General features: G+C 33.5%; 3 protein-coding genes across 3 annotated transcripts; all 3 read left to right on the forward strand.

Moving 5' to 3' along the window:
- The first annotated feature begins 2,740 nt into the window (after positions 1-2,740).
- LOC114377253 (nuclear pore complex protein NUP35-like) lies at positions 2,741-7,679 on the forward strand. The gene is made up of 4 exons (XM_028335688.1): positions 2,741-2,917; positions 3,653-4,260; positions 6,840-6,951; positions 7,183-7,679. The coding sequence occupies exons 2-4, from the start codon at positions 3,683-3,685 to the stop codon at positions 7,486-7,488; spliced, it is 996 nt and encodes a 331-aa protein (XP_028191489.1). The 5' UTR covers positions 2,741-2,917; positions 3,653-3,682; the 3' UTR covers positions 7,489-7,679.
- Positions 7,680-8,381: 702 nt separating this feature from the next.
- On the forward strand, positions 8,382-15,153 carry LOC114375819 (probable inactive ATP-dependent zinc metalloprotease FTSHI 2, chloroplastic). The gene is made up of 11 exons (XM_028333682.1): positions 8,382-9,837; positions 10,127-10,299; positions 10,596-10,697; positions 10,792-10,956; positions 11,093-11,233; positions 12,227-12,385; positions 13,177-13,262; positions 13,508-13,586; positions 14,134-14,256; positions 14,467-14,523; positions 14,642-15,153. Exons 1-11 carry the CDS (start codon positions 8,478-8,480, stop codon positions 14,858-14,860), a joined length of 2,664 nt encoding a protein of 887 aa, XP_028189483.1. The 5' UTR covers positions 8,382-8,477; the 3' UTR covers positions 14,861-15,153.
- Positions 15,154-15,890: 737 nt separating this feature from the next.
- Positions 15,891-17,084, forward strand: LOC114374338 (mavicyanin-like). The gene is made up of 2 exons (XM_028331975.1): positions 15,891-16,261; positions 16,546-17,084. The coding sequence occupies exons 1-2, from the start codon at positions 16,066-16,068 to the stop codon at positions 16,920-16,922; spliced, it is 573 nt and encodes a 190-aa protein (XP_028187776.1). The 5' UTR covers positions 15,891-16,065; the 3' UTR covers positions 16,923-17,084.
- Positions 17,085-19,957: the final 2,873 nt, after the last annotated feature.

The following is a 19,957-nucleotide window of genomic DNA, read 5'->3' on the forward strand; positions in this document are numbered from 1 at the left end:
GTATTAAAAATAAATTTTATTTAATAAATAATATTTTTATAACCTAGGATTATATTTATAATAATATTTTTATTTTAAAATATATATTATAAATACATTAATTTCAATTTTTTATTTTTTTTACATATTAACTATACATAATGCTAATATATATATATATATATATATATATATATATATATATATATATATATATATTAACAAATCAAATTAAGCTCATCTTATCTATAGTATATTTCGAGTTGAGATTGGATTTGACTCCGTCAAAATTGAGTTGGATTGTTGGAGATATAACAGATAAACTCATTCCATTCATCTCTTGTTCAGTTGTTCACCCTTACCACGTACATCACACATAAAACGAAGCTGAATAAGGAAATAAGCGATATTAGTCGTCTTTACATGCAATCCAGCAAAACACCAAGCAACAAAGAGGTCTCATTATTCATCTCTAACAACATTTTGAATCCTATACGTCAAACAAAAGACTAGTTCATAAACATAAAGCAAATACAATGAGCATTCTCTTCTCTTCATTCAACACTTTCCAAGCCACTACTCTTTCATACGAGATCTTGTCAAAAATAGAATGAAAATAATTAGAAAGGACAATATATATAAAAAGCTTGAGAATGATGCTATCTCTACTTTCGGCATACTCCCAATGCAGGAGGAAAGGAACTATTTCATGGGGATTAACAGGAGAGTGAAGCATAATTATATAAGAGAAAAAAAATGTGCATGTTTAATTTGTATACCTGTTGAATCATTTGGGGGAAACTCTGAGCACAGAATCTTTCGGCCATGATCGTCAAATATTTTCTCTAATGTTATACGGAGTATCTTGTAAAGCAACTAAGGTAGTCTCCAGTATGTCAAGCCCTATTGAAGTGATTAACACCAGCAATGCCTGTAACTGCCAAGTTCAATTAAAATTCTTTCAGACTATTAGAAGATACAGTAATCAGAAGTATAAATAGTTGTCTTGCAAACTGGACATTAAAAACTCCTTTTAAGGTTATACTTTTGAGGTAAAAGAATAAAAATATGCATAATTCACAACTCATAAAATAACTAGAATTATCAATAGTTGACTTGCAAATCTAACAGGCATAATTGGTACCAAGTACAAAATGGTCTATGCTATAGGCAAAAGACAAACAAAAATCTGTGCAATGTACTACAATACAACCCATATAATTGAACATCCTTTGAACCCTTTCATCAGAAATCTCAGGCATTCTGCACTTAAAGTGCTACTATATATTTTCGTTTTTTTTTTCTTACTTAAGAGAAGCTGAGTATGCAGAGAGAAAAAGTACGTGAATCATAGGGGAGAGAACAAAATCCCTACCATAGCACAAACTCTGAGAGCCAACAATTCTGGCGGCTGACACTCTACAACACTACACTCATACTTTCTACAAAATTAATACACTCAAACATCTGTGTCTGAAATATAAGGCTCTTCCTGAAATATCGGTCGGAGCCAAAAGTTTCACTAAATGTGAATATGCAACTTAACATATCATTAACTAATGTTTATCTAGTTGGTTGGGTAAGGTAGGAAGTAAAAATTGCATTGGATACAATCTCTGCATGTGAAACATTTCCATAAACAGAGTTACAGAGACATGATCCATCCAAATGTAAGCATAGGGTAAATCCAAAACATAAGAGTGTATATATGCCTTGGAAATTTTGGATATTATTTATCTTTTCTGCAATTCTACGCTGGTATGGAGGGGGGTTTTGCTGTTGTAGTACCCTTTCTTTTCTCCAAGCAAAGTGTTGATGTTTCATAACATTACATATTTTATCTTCAAATGATGTGTTATCATTACATCAAAGTATCATGTTACCTGTTAACAAAACTGTCATGTTAACTGTCAATGTTATCACGTAAACAGTTAATTAACGAAAATAACAATTATTTGACAAAAAAATTCACAACACTATGAAAAATAAGTGACAAAATGTGTGGGAAAAAATCTTTGCCTAAAAAATGTGTGGAAAAAAATCGGAATAAAATTCAGAAGAAAGTAATATTTTGAGGACAAAAAAATGCAATTAAATCTTACAAATATTGGTAAGATCCTCATCATCAATTTAAATAAATGAATTATTTACAAAGCAATTAACGTAGACTTGTCTTGTATACTTTGAATTTGAATCATTTAAAACTAATTAAGCTCAATCTCAAGCTCAAGTTTAATCAATTAAACAAACATAAAACAAGTCAAACTCTAATAACTCACATATAATTTAATTTATTTACATCTTTATCATTGAGTATGTCCCGGACTAACCGCGAGTCTGAATAAGAGATACTAAAAAATATTTTAGATAATTTTGAAGAAAAAGACGTTTCAATTAAGTATCTTGAGTGTAAATTTTTAGACCTCGGTGCTTCTACATTCTTATTTTATAGTATTTTTAATTTTGATTCTGTTTAATTTAATTTAATTTAAATGTATTGGTAATATAAATATTTTGAAATTTCAACTAATTAGATAACATTTAAAAATAATTATTAATTTTAATTATAAAAAATAATGATTGTTTGAAATTATAAAAACGTGTGTTTCAAATTTAAATTAAATCCTATTAAGGTTTAAATTTTTAAAAAAATTGACGAGTTTCGCAATTAAAACGGCGCGTCAACAAGGAAAAATATATAAGAAAAAAAAAGAAGAGAAAAAGAGAATTAGGGTTTTGAAATGAAAATTTTAAATAGGACTTGTTATTACAAAATACAATTGCATTGCTCCTTCGGCGAATTGGCACTGGTCTCTTTGCCGAACTTCAGCGTTTTGGTTTGGGAGGGAAAATTCTAAAACCTAAAAAATTTCAATCTCAATCAACTCAACGTCTGTGATCCCAATCGATCACATTTAATACCACCCTTCAGGATTAGGTACTCTCTCTGTCTGTTTCTCTTTTTCTCGTGCACAGTCTATACCGTTTGAATTTCAGCTCCCCAAGGAGGAATTCCGAACCCTTTGGTGTAGTTTATATATGTTTGGTGTAGTTTCAAGTATTATTGCTGTATCGATGCTTCTAGATGCCCAAATCGCGGCTCCACCTAGCTCATAGGCATGTTCTTCGACCTCGATTTTTTTTGGCTGGGATTGGGGCAAATTCTATTCAATTCTCTGTGAATTTCGCTCTGTTTCTAGATCTTAATTTGCGAAATGACTGTTTATATGCGTATTTCATAATTTTTTTGAATGTTTTTTTTTTTACGAATTAACAGTGCAATTTGCTGATTGCCTGTTTATTTTCGTGGATTAGGCTCCTCTGAGGTAAATTAAGTAATCTCAATTGTTGATGAGAAAATAAATGGTTGATATTATGTGCACATGCACAATAAATCACGAATACGTTGGAATGTCAATCATTGTTTTGTTACTCTTTTTTTGTTTGGTTTATGTTGCTGGGGAAAATAAAAAATTGAATTAGTAGATAAATTTTTTAGGTTCTGAAATGTGCCAATATTTTACCTAGTAAGTACTTTGTAATCATTTCGTGAGTTTAGCTGTGTTAAATCTCCTCATTGCTCAATAGTCAATACTGAGGAACCAACTCGTCTTAGCTCAGCTCTTTCAGTCAATTTGGTTTTCATGCATCTGTTCTGCCTGCTTGTTTGCAGGTAGTAATTCCGTTCCCTTGAATAAATAACATGAGCACCACAGTGCAAAGAACTCCAAGATCCAGCAGGCATTCTTTATTTTTCCAGGATTTGGCTTCACCTGTTTCTGCCCGTAGAGGAAAATTTTCGAGTCCAGGTCAAGCAGCTGCAGTATCTTCACTATGGCGTGAGAACTTTGGTAGTTCAGACCTTCCTCCGCCTCCTGTTTTCACCTTGGAAGACAGATCCGATTTTTCTCCTGAATCAGGCATACTAGATTATCAAATATCCCCTGAGGCTAAGTCAGACACTAGAACTCCCATCCAAACTTCAAATAAGGAGTTTTCAACTCCACTGAAAAGCAAATCTGAGGCCAGCACATCTTATGCTTTGAGAGGGGTACAACAAAACCAACAGGGCTCGCCGGGTTTGAGTTGGTGGTCACCTACAACTGCAAAGAGTGTTGGGGAACAAGATGAGAAGGGAAGAAGTTCGCCAGTTGAGGGTGTGGTTCAGCCTGGTGCTCTGATAACTCTTCCTCCACCGCTGGAAGTGGCAAGGCCTGAGGTTCAAAGAAATTCTTTGCCAGCAGGGAATCTCAATGAGGAAGAATGGGTAACTGTGTATGGGTATGTCTTAACCCTGCTTTAGCATTTATGTTTGTCTATTGTTGAATAATGCAAGCAATGACCATTACAAATCTAATCTAATTATAAACAGTTGTCCTTTGAATTCTGCACATTTTACTACAATCATACCTAGAAAAGTGTGAATAAAATATCAGCGTAGATTTTTGCTTCCTTACTCCTAAAAAATCAAGAGAAGTTCCCCAAAGTCCAAACACTTGAGAGCAAATCCATGTTTCCTAAAGCATAACAAGAGCTTATTCCAAATGGAAAGACTGTGGGGCAATGTAAGAAGTAAGAACAAATGTACAGCTATTTCTGACTAAATTCATCTTGCATAATTGTGCATATTAGTAAAGGAAAAAGTGTTTACTATGCAAATTTGTAATATTTCACTGGTTATTAGTTTATTTAATTATAACTGTTCTGTCTTCCAACATAGGACTTGATTTTAGGAGAGGCTTCTTATTATTATTTTCAGAATTGTTAGTGATAAAATGAAAAATCCTGTGATAGCCAAGAGAGAGTTACCAGCAGCTTGTTGGTTTAACCTTTCTCAATGAGGGTTAAACTACTGCATTTAGGAAGTTTAATTTATGGATATCTTGTGGAAAACTATTGATAATTCTCTGAAAGGCTGCAAATGGATTGCCACATTTGTATGTGATAGGCATATAGGAGTAATGGGCGTTAGGCACCAGATGACCATGTGGACAGTATGGTGGAGGATGAAGGGAAAATTCACATGAGAATCCCAATGTGGTAGAGAGGACCAAGGAAGGTGTGAATTTTGTTAGTGAAAATTATTACAAGGAGAGAGGGGGAGGGTAGACAAAAGGAGGAATTGGGGCCTTGTTAACTCGTTGGCAAGTGTATCAAATGTCCAAGTAGTAAAATTTAGAAATCCGAGTGTTGAATTCCACAGTGATTTTGTTTTGTACTTTTATTGTATAATTTTCAATTTGTAAGAGAAGAGGTTAAGATAAGTAAAAGAACAGTAAATAATAACAAATAATTATAGCGAAAAAATAATGGAGAGCAAAATAGTTGATTAGAGAATTCAATAGAATAAGGATGTTAGGACCTAGCATGCCTTACTTGCCTAGGATGTATGATTTTTAGATTTTTCTTTATCAATTAGGTGAATTTATCCTATCCATATCTATTCATTTACTTGTCCCTGATGTCTCACGATGACAAGTCTATTTTACCTATCTACCTCCCAAATGCTTTTGCAAAGATTCAATAGATAAAAGACATGAAGCCTTGATTCTAGATGTGTGCTTTAATGCATGGACATAATGTTATCACTCTATGTCTAGCAATGATTTCATTATGATATCTTTTCCTTTTAGTTCTATTAGAAATTATCCTCTGTCGAGTGTTTAACCCATAAAACTAATGCATGCATATCTTTTTTATATTTTTATTAAGAGTTACCCTCTGTCGAGCATCTAACCCCTAATATAATGTAAAGATGAGTAATGCATGAAAATATAAATAAGAAAAGACAATAGGATAGAAAACATCTGCATTGATAAATATGGAGTACATCATACATCTCTTTGGCTTTTTAGGCCTGTCAGACCCTAACTAGGGGGTTTAGCCTCTCATGGCTATCGAGGGTTGTACACTGAAATGGAGGGAATAGAAAAAATGATGAGAGAGAGAAGAGAATTCCCTAAGGAAGAGTTCTCAAGCTTTAGGTAGGTATGAAAGTGCTCTGAGACTCGGTGTGTCTTTTTCTTTTGACTTGACTCCTTTTTTATAGTTGCTGGAGTGGACTTGGCCTGCATACTCGCGCTTAGCGTGCTCTTCTCGCTTAGTGCAGGTGCCTGTTTTTGCGCTTAGTGCGCGTCTTGGGCTGAGCCTGATGTTGAAATCTTCATCTTTTTTCACATTTTCTGCATCTTTTTGCTTTTAATCCCTCCAATTTTTATATCTGCAAGCCGTAAACAGAAAACCATCAATTCCTACCAATTAAGCATGGATAACTGCTAAATAATTATTTTTAAAGATATTTTAACTCTATTTTTATTATAAAAAACAACATTTATTAAGCAGTTATCAGGCCTTTAGGCAGTGAGGAAGTTAGCACCACAAAGAGCTATCCTAGTGATTGCTATTTTCCATTTCTGATTCTGTAATTTCTGGGTTAGATTCCCAGTTTTGTGTAATAGAAAGAATTCCTCTTAGTATGATATTTTCAGTAAGTTCTTGGGAGATAAAAAATTATGAGTTTTTTGAGAATCCTGATTATATAGCGGATCAACAATAATTAAGAGTGTTTGTGGCAAATTCATAGAAGTACGCGAACTGTGTTTTAATGTGAAGAGTGGTGTGGATTTTTGGTTTAAAAACAACTCATAAGAGTTTGACACGCGACATTGTTGATTGTTGCCAAGGGGGTAACAAAAAATTATATGTGGAATAGTGAAAAATGGTATTTTGTGTTTTCACTGTTTGCTAAACAAATCTGTGAAAAAATAACTTTTTCTTAGATCATATGGATATTATAGAGTTAAACATTGTATTTTTTATATACCATTATACATTCTTCTAACAATGTTCTTTCTGTGCAGATTTTCCCCCGGTGATACTAACATGGTGTTAAGGGAGTTTGAAAAATGCGGTGAAATTTTGAAACATGTTCCTGGTCCTAGAGATGCTAACTGGGTGCACATTTTGTATCAGGTTTGCAATCTTTTGCTTGCATGAATATATTGATTAATTTTTTATTTATAAAGCAATAGATATATTTTAATTCAAGAGTCGATAGTACTTGTTTCTATTTTATAGATATATCAGGACCTAATACCGTTTTTCAAACCTTGCAATACTCTTGTTGAAAGTGATTTTTCTATTGTTTGCTAACCAACTTGGTGTTTGCCTGTACACCAATTAACAAATTTATTTTTAATACAGAATCGATCTGATGCCCATAAAGCTCTCAACAAGAATGGAATGCAAATTAATGGAGTACTAATTGTTGGTGTGAAACTGTTGGATCCCATGCAACGCCAAGCTTTAAATGAAAGGCTTAAGAATCAGGGATTTATGCCGTTACCTCTAGCCTCTGCCAGAAACTCAGAAGTGAGCACATTGAAAGCTCCTTCTCGACCTTACTATCTGCAGAATGGCAACTCAACTGCACGGCAGACTGGAGGAACCATTGCTTCCCCAACAAAATCATTGGTGTCCAAGATCATGGACTTGATGTTTGGAGTCTAAATTAGCTGTTCTGCTGAATCAAACTAATATCTTTCTGTTTGTTGTAAGCAATGATTTTATTCTCTCGATTATTCATACTTTTTGAAGTGTTCGGCATGTCTTGTTCATTGAATTGAGTTGGAATGTTTACTCTATGGATCTCAATTGTCAGAATATATGGCATTTTAATATATCAATCTTATGGATGGTTATAGTATAGAAGAACAGTACTCATTAGCCTATGTTTTGAGAAATGAGAACATAAATAGTATATAACTTCATGTGGATGTAAATCTGATCATTGCCATGGCACTTGAGATTTTGGATGAGTGCATAATGACGTTTAACTTATGCAGTTGATCTCGTGCAAATCTAGGCAAATTAATCGTGACGCATGTAGAAAATGTCCCTACTTGTCGAATTACCAACTTTACCATTCTCATGCCGACTGCTTTGAGCCTCAGCCATTTCCTTCAAACTAATCCCTGCGGTTGCTTTTTCAACTTCATGAAATCTGAACCCTTGATTTTATAATTAAAAAATTTAATAAACATGAGATAGAAATTAGAATGATATTTTTTTCATGACTGCATCACCCTGCATTTTTTTTCAAAAAAAAGTTAATTCTTTCATATTCATGTTTTTTTTTTCTTGCCACGTGAAAATGTTTTTAGCTTTCTGTATCCTATTTTTAATTATTGTCTAAATAATCTATAAATTTTGTTTTAAAAAATAAACGATTATTAATTAATGTCTAAAATATTTGTTTGAGTAATTTATGTTTAAGATTTTATAAAATTTAAAAAATATTAATTTTAATTTCATAAAATTTTTGCTATTAATTTTATGGGAAGTCAAACATATTTTACTCAATTTTGTTTTTAATTAATTATGACTTATTAGTTTACGAACTATTTATCCGAAAACAAGGAAGAGGGGGAAGCTTGAGGTCCTCTAAGCAATGGCTTCAGCGACGAAGAGAATGAGAATGTAACAACACTCAACATTCCATGGCTTCACATTGCTTCCTTCGTTTTCCTCCTTCCTTAAACCCTAAATACAAAAGACTTCCCAAACCCCGTTATTACCCTTCCATTTCCTCGCGAATTCAAACCCCAAAACCTGACAATGACGACGACAATGACAAAACCCCAAACGACAACCGCTTCGACTTCCTCAAACTCTCCGTAACCCTCACCGTCATCTCTGCCTCCCTCCCTCAACCCGCTGCCGCTGCCGCCGCCGCCACCAGGAAGGTAAAGAAACGGTCACCGAAAAAACAATCAGCCAAAAAAGCCGAAGGTCTTTCGCCGGAGGAGCTAAAAACATGGACAAGTGGCCTTCCCGTGGTCTCCGATCGCCTTCCCTACAGCGAAATTATCGAACTGAAGAAGAGCGGGAAGCTGAAGCACATAATTAAACCTAATTCCGCGAAATTGAGGCAACGTGGCGAAGCAGTTCTTGTAGTTTTGGACGATTCGAGAGTGTTGAGGACAGTGTTGCCCTCGCTTGAGAGCCATAGCAAGTTTTGGGATTCATGGGATGAGTTGAAGATTGATTCAGTGTGTGTGAATGCGTACACGCCACCCATCAAGAGTCCAGAGTTGCCTACCTCTCTGTTGGCAAACATTTGGGTGCCCCCTTTTGTGCAGAAATTCATTACTTACGTTTTTGAAGAGAGGCAAACAAAGCCCAAGAAGGAGTCCAAGAAAGCGGCGGAGTATAGGGAAATGAGGATGCAGTTGCAGAGGGAGAAGGAAGAGGAGCTAAGGAAGTCGAGGGAAGAGAGGGAGACCATGGAGAGGAACACGAGGGCTCGGAAGAAGGAGGAGGAGAGGAGGAAGAAGAGGGAGATCAGGAAGAGGAAGTATAAGGAATCCTTGCGCCAGGCGAGTGACCGAAACGAGAGAATGGCGTATTTCTGGTCTGATTTGGCAAATAATAGCAATGTGGCCAATGCACTTGGGGTGCTTTTCTTCTACATTTTTTACAGGACTGTGGTGCTTAGTTATAGGAAGCAGAAGAAGGACTACGAGGACAGGCTCAAGATTGAGAGGGCCGAGGCTGAGGAGAGGAGGAAGATGAGGGAGTTGGAGAGGGAGATGGAGGGAATTGAAGGTGATGATGAGGAGGGTGAGCAGGGGAAAGGGGAGGAGAATGCTTATTTGAAAATGGCCAAGCAGTTTATGAAATCGGGAGCGCGTGTGAGGAGAGCACAGAACAAGAGGCTTCCTCAGTATCTAGAGAGAGGTGTGGATGTGAAGTTTAGTGATGTTGCTGGGCTGGGTAAAATTCGGCTTGAACTTGAGGAGATTGTCAAGTTCTTTACTCACGGAGAGATGTACCGAAGGAGGGGAGTGAAAATACCAGGTCTCATTCACCTCAACTTTCATAAACTTTTAACAGAACAATTTGAATGAACTAACTTGGCCTTCAGGAAATCTTAAAACTTATGAAATTTTAAAGGACAGTTTTCAGGAACCAGCTCTGGCATTTTGCCAATGTTGCACCTAGATAAATATTTGATTAACTTGTTGTATTTGCATAGTATTTATTTCATTTATCTGATAAAAAATAAGGAAAGCAAGAAACATTTGATTTTGCATTGTTTTACACTTGACTTACTAAAGGTTGAAATGTAAATTGGTCACTTCACTAGGTGGCATACTTCTTTGTGGCCCTCCTGGAGTGGGAAAGACATTGCTGGCAAAGGCAGTGGCTGGTGAGGCAGGGGTTAATTTCTTCTCTATTTCCGCTTCACAGTTTGTGGAAATATATGTCGGTGTAGGGGCTTCTCGTGTCCGAGCACTTTACCAAGAAGCCAGGGAAAATGTATGTGATATTTTTTAGCTTTTCCACTGTTCTCTCACAATTTTTCTTATTTGTTTAAAGTCAAATTATGAGAGTTTGGTTTTTGCAACTGATTTCCACTAAAATAATTTATTTTGTCAATTAGTATGTAACCTTGACACATCCTGTTATTCCTCATTATATTTGTTTCAAGCTGATTGGAGTCCTTTCTTTTTTATTACTGCATTTTGTTGTCGTCTCTTGAAATTTACCTATTTCTCCAGCTTCAGTCAGTGTTTGCTTCTAATCGGCCACTATTTTTGTATTATATTTTTCAGGCCCCATCTGTTGTCTTCATTGACGAGCTGGATGCTGTTGGAAGGGAGCGTGGCTTGATTAAAGGTTCAGGTGGACAGGAACGTGATGCTACTCTTAATCAGGTTAAGCTGGCAGTGCTGAACTTCCCAACTGCTTTTCATAAGTAAAATTTTGTGTATATATTGGTTGATGTTTCCTATTGACTGAATGCTCCAGCTCCTGGTGTCCTTAGATGGATTTGAAGGCAGGGGAGAGGTGATCACTATTGCATCCACAAACCGACCAGACATTCTGGATCCTGCACTTGTGAGACCTGGCAGGTTTGATCGGAAAATATATATCCCCAAACCCGGTCTTATTGGCCGCATAGAAATTCTAAAGGTAGCAGCTTCTCTAATATTTCACCTGCATGCAGCATTTAGGATTTGGTTATTCTTTTACTGAATTCATAGTTGTTGATTTGTTACTAATGGCACATTAAGTAGTTTGCCTATTCAATTTTCCCCTGTTGTCATAGGTCCATGCTCGTAAAAAGCCAATGGCTGAAGATGTGGATTACATGGCTGTTGCTAGTATGACTGATGGAATGGTAGGTGCAGAGCTGGCAAACATAATTGAGGTTGCTGCCATCAATATGATGCGTGATTCAAGGACTGAGGTAATAGCTTTGATATACAATATTTCCAGATAGTTATTGTTCAGGTATTTCTTTATAGGAAATTGATATATTGTTTTCTGCATCATGTATGACATGACACATTCAATCTCCTTAGCATTTTCCAAAATTAAGCATGCAAATAAAAGTATGGTTTAACTATTCATTTGATCCCTATAGTTTCATCATTTGTACCTTTTAGTCATTATAGTTTTAAAGTGATTTTTTTAGTCCTTATAGTTTACATTTTAATTCTCTTTTAGTCCCTGTAGTTTGAAAGTGATTTTTTTAGTCCTTATACTTTGTATTTTAATTCCCTTTTAGTCCCTATAGTTTGAAAGTGTTCTTTTTAGTTCCTATATTTTATATTTTAATTTCCTTTTAGTCCTCACCATCAAAACATGAGTAATATTATCAATTACAATTAACTACAAAAATATTAGTAAGTAATTCGTAACTAATTTATCGTAAGATAATTTGTAATAAAAAAATAGTTGATAATTTATAATTAATTTGTAGCTAATTATTTTTATATTTATTTTTGCAGTAAGGACTAAAAGATAATTAAAACACAAATTATAGAAATTAAAAAAATCACTTTCAAACTATAGGGACTAAAAGAGAATTGAAATACAAACTATATAAAAAGACCACTTTTAAATTATAGGGACTAAAAAAATCACTTTTAAACTATAAGAGGACTAAAAGATACAAATTGTGAAACTATAAAGACCAAATGAGTAATTTAATCTAAAAGTATTTATCTGACTATAAGGGCATGCATGCTTCATTGAATAATATATTCATGGTACTTTGTAACTCTTAAAGCATAAGAACAATTTCTGTGTCTCGAGTCGAGTCTCCTCAATAAGAAGTCTCTTAAAGGATGCAAAAAAGGGGGATAGAGATCAAAGGAGGAAATAATAAGAAAAGGATTTACTCGTTGCAGTAACATGGTAGCTGGCAGCTCTTTATTTCTTCTTTTCACTATTGCAGATTACTACTGATGACTTATTGCAAGCTGCACAAATGGAAGAAAGAGGAATGCTAGATAGAAAGGAAAGAAGCACTGAGACATGGAAACAAGTAGCTATAAATGAAGCTGCAATGGCTGTTGTGGCTGTGAACTTTCCTGATCTTAAAAATATAGAGTTTGTATGGGCTTTACATTATCCATTTTGTTTTTTGGTTGGCGATATTCTCATTTCTCTCATGTCTGAAACGAGGAAATCTGTTAGAATTGAATTGTATTATTTGTAGAATACTCTAAAAATATTTTTCTCTTGAATAGTTCTTGCGAATGTTGTCATTTGCAAATCCCATCTGCATGCAATATTTCTTGCTAATTATTTCTGAACATATTAGATGCCAAAAATTAGCCAAAATAATATAACTAAGCTTGAAGTCAATTTGAAAGAAACCAAGTTGAGGGGAAAAGGAAACAAACAAGATTCTGCTTGCACTACTTCTTAAAAATAATTGTCTTTCCTGCCTTTTCTATTCCTATTTCTGTAAATATTATACCGTGCCATGCCATTTGTGTTTGAATCATATAATGTGGTACATATGGATGATATTTGAAGCTGGAAATATAACATCATAAATGCAATGCTGTAAAGAATATGTAGCCAAAACATAATTGACTGTTAAATTGAATGGAATATAGCTGCATCTAAGAACAATGGATTGCAAAATTCAAGGTTGTCCTCTTGTCTGGTTATCTGTATGCATCCTCAGTGCTCTAGAGTAGACATTAAAATTCATGCACTTAAGGAAGTTGACCTTCAGAGTTTGGTTTTTGCTCTATTTCTTTTTAAAATCTACTTGTTATTGGGTTTATTCACATAAAAATAATATTTTCTCTTTAGTTTGTTCTATGAATATTCGTTATCTGACTGTTGCTGACAAGAAATGTGATGTTTTAGCTTTTTGTTGCTTTGATGTAGGTCACAATTGCTCCTAGAGCTGGTAGGGAATTGGGTTATGTTCGGGTGAAGATGGATTCAGTCAAATTTAATCAAGGAATGCTCACGTATGGATTCTTCAATTAAACCTTTACTCCTTAAAAAATATAGTTATTGGAGAATGCTCTCCGAATGAAATTCTTGTCTGTTTATTATTTAGCATTAATTGATGATAATGTTTGCACAGGCTCTATGCTGCCTGCATTTATGCATTTGATTTAAATTATGTGCTTGATCAAATTGGATTACAAAACTGTTTTTAGTGCCTCCCATATTATTTTCCTCTTAATTTTAAATTGCTAATGTCGTGCAGACGTCAATCCCTTCTTGATCATATTACTGTTCAACTAGCTCCCCGTGCAGCTGATGAACTTTGGTTTGGGAGTGGTCAGGTAATAGAATAGTTTTACATGCTTTCTAGTTTCTACAAACTTCCTCACTCTATTGTAATTGTAAAGCTAAATGTAAACACAGTAGCAGGACAAACAAATAATGCAATGAACAAAATTTGTTTATAACTTTGTGCACATACGTTTTAAGATATTTGTTAACTAACTAGCCTAAATGAATGGCATGAATATGATTTTTCTAGGGACATTTTGGATTTCTATGAGTGGGATTACAAACACACGTCCATAAAATCTGCTAGAGAGATCAGAAGGAAAATAAAAAAAAACAATATATGGACTTCCGATTTCCTATACGGCCAGAGAGAATGAGAAATGGCTTTTTTCTAAGTTCTTTATTGATTTTGTTCATTATGATTTATTGATTATTTGTTGTTCCATTGTAAATTATAGTTTTTATATCAGTACTATTGTGTACACAAGTTATCTATGTCAAATGTTTACTTTTGTGCGTCCTTTTTATCTGCTTGTCAGATTATGGATACAGTTTTGGACATGTAGAAATATTTTAACTTAATTTGCAATCTTTCAGTTGAGTACGATATGGGCTGAAACTGCAGACAATGCTAGGTCTGCAGCAAGGACATTTGTTCTTGGTGGGCTTTCTGAGAAGTATCACGGAATGTCCAATTTCTGGGTGTCAGACCGAATTAATGTATGAATTCTGTCTCAACTTTGTTTTCTTATGATGTTTCTTATTATAAGTTGAAACAAGAATTCCTTGTAAAGTATCTCGAATAAAAGAGTGTAAGGAATGTAGCCCAATGTTTTCTACTATACGAGTGGAGAAGCAGAATAACTTGCCCTTATTTTTGGCAATGATAACATCTGGCCAACTTATGACTACATTATATTTCATTGTCAGGAAATTGATTCGGAAGCAATGCGGATTGTCAACTCGTGTTATGAACGTGCAAAAGAGGTATGTAAGAATGGAAAGAAGATGGATTAAAAAACTTTATGCTCTCTTGATTTAGTAACAAAGTCTCAATCTTATTTTGCATAACTCTTTATTGTCACAACTTTGTTTTGCACGTCAGATCCTCGAGCAAAATAGAACGCTGATGGATGCTTTGGTGAATGAGCTTGTTGAGAAGAAAAGCTTAACCAAACAAGAGTTCGTCCGTCTAGTAGAGTTGCACGGCTTCCTAAAACCAATGCCTCTCAGCATACTTGACATACGAGTTGCTAAGTGTAGAGAATTCCAAAAATTGATCGATAGTGGAAAGGAAACAACTAGTTTGAGTAGCCACGCATAACAAATTGCAGGGGCAAATGCCCCACCAATTTTGGGGAATATTTCTACTATATGCTGATTTCATGTACCTTATTCATGCATTATATTCTTTACCACAACTCTACGGAGTATGGCCATAATTTGTCGAGTCTTTAGGTAGGTAGCCTTTGCTAGCCCGTGAGGGGGACATGTATATTTTGTTTTCCTACGTTTGGGTGGAAAGCCAAGTTACAGCCTGAATTAAAGCCAAGTGTAGATCTAGACATTCCTGAACTATTGTTTTAAGTACCTCTAATCTCTCCGGATTTCTGATTATGCCTTTATTGTCATAATAGTGAACTAGCAACAAAAATAGCTACCTAACCACATCCTTGGTTTTCTTTAAAAAAAAATCCTTGGTGTGATTTTTTCCTATTTAAATTTATTAAAATGATTATATGAAAATGAGGGTTTTTTTTTTTACGGAATATGTTGTTATCAATGTTTTGAAAATTGGATCGGACTAATTGGTTCAACCAACCGTGGAAATTAGCTTGGTGATCGATTCGGACACTCTTAAAAATTGGAATATTTTAGAACTGGTGAGAACCGATAAATAATCAATTAGTGAAAATTAGAGTTGAATTGACACAGAATCGGGATTCAATTGGTCTTCTTAATTTTTTTAAGTTTTATTTTATTTTTTGTTTTTATTTAATCTATTTTTTTAAGATAAGTAAAAATACTTAATTTAGGTATTTTAAATTTGAATCAATTATTTTATCTTCTATTATTAATTTTTATTAATAACACATATAATTTAGTCATTTATGTTAATTTACAATTCTTTAGATCTTGATTTTTTTACAAGTATAAATATTTTATTACTTAAAATATTATATAATATTAAAAATATAAAAATGGTTCAACGGTTAAACCATTGAATCTGATTATTATGCTAAAACCATGTTTTATCACCCGAAAATAAGCCGGTAAAATACAAATGCGAAATTAATTTAAAAATGTGAGTAAGTTGCAGCTGGATGAATTGAGCTACAACAACAACGTGTAACCGCCACTACGTACTGCCCCCACGTTATCACAAAAACTGCCCACTAAACCTTTTCTCCCTCAAATATTCATGTGCTCTATATATACTCCTCTCTACTGTTGGCATTGGATTACCATCATTTATTGCTTCTATTTCTATACATACATTTTGCTATAATAAAGAATTAGACAATATCCATGGCATCCCGTTTGTTCGTCCTTTCTACTTGTGTGATCATTTTCATGGCTGCCACCAATACTTGTGTTGAAGCTTCCGTGCAATTCAAAGTTGGTGGTAGCTTCGGTTGGCATGAACCTGCAGGCACCAACAATACTGATCAACTTTATATTCAATGGGCTGAAAGGAACAGATTTCAAGTTGGTGATGCTCTTGGTAAGCTTCTTGTATCATATCAATTCACATGCATGCCTTATTTTATTCACTTGAAGATGCATTATATATATTGTGTGATTTTTATTATGCCAGTTTGCTTACGTTGAAGTTACATCATGCATAGTGCAACTTTTCTTAGTCGCATTTCTTGTGTGACATGATTTTTCCAACACCAAAATAAATTAAAATAAAGAGGTAAAGTGAACTCTATGAAAACTGAACTAGCTTTAAATATATGTAAGTGTGAAAAAAAGATGTATTAATCAATGCTTTTGTTTACGCAGTTTTTGAGTACCAGAATGACTCGGTTCTTAGTGTGGAGAAATTTGATTACATGAATTGCGATGCAAGTAATCCTATCACTGCCTTCGACAATGGGAAGAGCACGTTTAATCTTGACAGGCCAGGGAACTTCTACTTCATCAGTGGAACCGATGATCACTGCAAGAATGGCCAAAAACTACTTGTGGATGTGATGCACCCACATACTGTCCTTAAATCTCCACCACCCATTTCCCTTCCACCAGAAGGGTTTCCACCAATGGCTCCTCCACCTTCTGATGATCAAAGCCTAGAGGCTTCATCAGCCTCAGTGCTTCTTACTTTTATGTTTATGTCTCTTTTCGTCACATCTGTTAGTGTCATGCTGTTGGCATTCTGAATGTCTTGTTAAGGTCACAATTGACAACTAGTTGTTTTTCTTTTGTTTATTGCTTCTGGATCGAGTGTCAGTTGTTTAGGTTAGGCATTATCGTTCCAACATTTAATTTTTTTTACTCTTCTAGTCACTTTAATTAATATCATTGTTGGTTTTTTTATTGTATTTATGAACATGGATTGACTTTCTCTTGTGTAAATTTTTGCTTTTGGATTGAAGCATTTGCATTAGTTTATTGCGTGATCTGATTAAGACCATTCACTCTCCGTGAGGAATATGCAATGCAACTCTAGCTAAATAATTCAACATTTAAAGTGAATTCATGCTCTAGAATCCTGACAAAAATATATTTAAAAAACGATTATGGATGACTAGGAAAAGTAAAAGCTAGAGCCAAACACATTTATCATTCTAGCTTTTAATTTATTGAGCGTTCCTTTTCTACATCTAATCACAGGATTTTCCACTCCACGATATATAATTCAACGTTCAAAGGGTATAATTCATGCTCTAGAATCCATTTTCCACTCCACGATGTATATATATAATTCAACGTACAAATGGTGTAATTCATGCTCTAGAATCCACGAGGTATATATATAATTAAACGTTCACCTGTAACATTAATAATTTTATTTAAGAGTTATAATGGAGTGAATACATTTTTGGTTATTTAAAAAAAATTGTTGAAAATATTTTTGTGAAAGTGGGGTGTAAAGGAAGTTGAAAGGATAAAAATGAAAGTTTTTACATTTATAAAAATGAAAACATATTATGGAAGAGCAGGGTAAGTTATTGAATTGACTGGTATTGAGATTCACTTTCGCTGGATTTGCCAAGGGAAAGATTAATCAATTCTAAGCATGTCCAGCAGGAGTGCATCGTCTTCGAATTGACTAATCGTATGGTACCTAGAGAAGACGAAGTAAAATATATAAGAACTACGGATAGGGTGATACTATAGACATTACTATTTACAAACAATCCATCGATATCTATTTTATTTATTTTTATCTCTATTTTTCTATCATATTATATCAGTAAACTTATTATACTTATTTTTTTTTTCTCTCTCCTTAGACGTAAAGTACGTAGCTGAAGTGGTTCATACAACATTTTCCAAGACAATGGTTGTGGCCTGTGGGCAACCATGTCAAAGTTAGTTAGTAAGGTCAAGCTCCATAACCACGTATACTCTCACCCATTAAACGGTTTAGAGGGAATATATTATATTTTCCACTATTTCTACGATCTTATAAGGTAGAAATTTCGACGGGGTTTTAAGAAAAAGTGAAAAAAAAAACCCTTTTACGTGGCTTCATATATACCTAAATATAAATCATCTTGAATCCAAAATTTTACAGTACTATTGTATTAGAATTTATTTTATTTTGGATTTGAAATGTTATTACTGTTATTTTTTAGCATTGCTCAAGAGAAGGAATACAACTTTGACTAGCAAAATTAATTGATTTAACATTCATAAATTCATTTTCCAAAGCTCTCATTTCAGTTTTAGATTTTGTTCTTGTCTGATTCTGGCTTGTGAAATAGTTTAATTAAAAGACTATTTATTTATGTACATCATTAACATTATTATGGTACAAGTGGTAGTATGCACATTTTTACACACAAAACATTTTCATTTTGAGAGCCAAATTAATCAGTATGAATGGTAACCCTGTAAATAAGAGCTCTCAAAATCTGAATTTTCACTTTCCATTTGGTAGTCTTCAGCTGCATCCCCATTTGGTAGTCAAGAAAAGAGGTAACTCGAAATGAATAGTGATAAACTACGCAGCAATTTGCATGGGACAACAACATCTACTCTTTTGGGTTAACATTGTCAAGAGAAGAGGTTCCGGCGTGGCAGTTATGTATGCCATATTGTGATATTTCCATTCACACACCATTTCTTTCATTTTTTTTTTCAAGTGACCTGATTATTTCACATCACATTTTTTTTTTAGAATAAACTACTTTTGTCTTATTCAAGATACACTTAAATTATAAAAAAAAAATACACTTAATTGACTCTCCTTTCATCTTATTTTAAGATATACATTTCACTTTCTTAAAAATAATATCTTTCATAAAAAAATATTTTAATGTAAAATGAATAGGTTAGAGTTTTCTTCTTCTTTTTCTCTCGAAGTGATTCTAAACATGATTAATAACTAGTTTTTTTACTGTAATTAATAACTAGTTTTGGACATCTATTATTAATTATAAGATAAAATATGTTTGGGATTTCTCTAAAATTTGAAAAATATTAATTTTATTTTCAATAAATATTTTTATATTAATTGGTCCCTGTAAAATTAAAACATACTTTTTCTGATTTTCATTGATAACTCCTTTAAACAGTAATTTGAAATGACTATCAAGCTTACATGTGTAATTTGATTATAAAAGAATTAAATAATTTGTAGCGGTTAGAACTCTCTAAAAATGAATTAAATAATTTTTAACAGCTAAAACCTTTCATAAATTGTAATTTTCCGTCACCTCTCTAAGTGATTTTTGGTGTCTTCTAAGTGTGTTTAAGAAAGTAAAAAAAATTAATTAAACTTATTAGTCACATCAAAGAATTGTCTATCTGAGTTATCACTAAGCGGAAAAAAATTAATTTTACAAAAATCAAATTAATATAAAAAAATTTATGAAGACAAAATTAATAGTTTTTAAATTTTAGAAGGACCTAGAACATATTTTATCCTTTATGACCTTAGAAACGGGAAATAAAAATATAAAAAGTCAATAAAAGAGATATTGAAAAATTCACTTTATCTTTAGAAATACTGAAACTAATGTCCCAAAACTAATATTTGGTGAAATTATAAGGCGTAAAAATATAAAATACTATTGAGAGACGCTTTCATAATTATTGAAAAAGATCAAAGTATAAACCTCTATTCATTTTTAAGGGGATTTTGTATTTTAAAATAATTTAGTATTTTTGTATATATGCCCATTTCTATGTTTGATCTTTTATTTCTTGGGTGAGTGTTTGATCTTTTACCTGTCCAGTATTGTAT

This window comes from Glycine soja, chromosome 11, assembly GCF_004193775.1.
Source record: "Glycine soja cultivar W05 chromosome 11, ASM419377v2, whole genome shotgun sequence".
Taxonomy (NCBI): Eukaryota; Viridiplantae; Streptophyta; class Magnoliopsida; order Fabales; family Fabaceae; genus Glycine; species Glycine soja.

What these genes read in the sequence shown, in the direction of transcription:
- LOC114375819 (XM_028333682.1), top strand. Translation starts at nt 8,478, where the DNA reads ATGGCTTCACATTGCTTCCTTCGTTTTCCTCCTTCCTTAAACCCTAAA. An exon ending in TGCGTGATTCAAGGACTGAG is followed by an intron (nt 11,234 to 12,226) that starts GTAATAGCTTTG and finishes TCACTATTGCAG; the next exon opens with ATTACTACTGATGACTTATT. An exon ending in TTTAATCAAGGAATGCTCAC is followed by an intron (nt 13,263 to 13,507) that starts GTATGGATTCTT and finishes AATGTCGTGCAG; the next exon opens with ACGTCAATCCCTTCTTGATC.
- LOC114377253 (XM_028335688.1), top strand. Translation starts at nt 3,683, where the DNA reads ATGAGCACCACAGTGCAAAGAACTCCAAGATCCAGCAGGCATTCTTTA. An exon ending in GAATGGGTAACTGTGTATGG is followed by an intron (nt 4,261 to 6,839) that starts GTATGTCTTAAC and finishes CTTTCTGTGCAG; the next exon opens with ATTTTCCCCCGGTGATACTA. An exon ending in GGGTGCACATTTTGTATCAG is followed by an intron (nt 6,952 to 7,182) that starts GTTTGCAATCTT and finishes TTTTTAATACAG; the next exon opens with AATCGATCTGATGCCCATAA.
- LOC114374338 (XM_028331975.1), top strand. Translation starts at nt 16,066, where the DNA reads ATGGCATCCCGTTTGTTCGTCCTTTCTACTTGTGTGATCATTTTCATG. An exon ending in TCAAGTTGGTGATGCTCTTG is followed by an intron (nt 16,262 to 16,545) that starts GTAAGCTTCTTG and finishes TTGTTTACGCAG; the next exon opens with TTTTTGAGTACCAGAATGAC.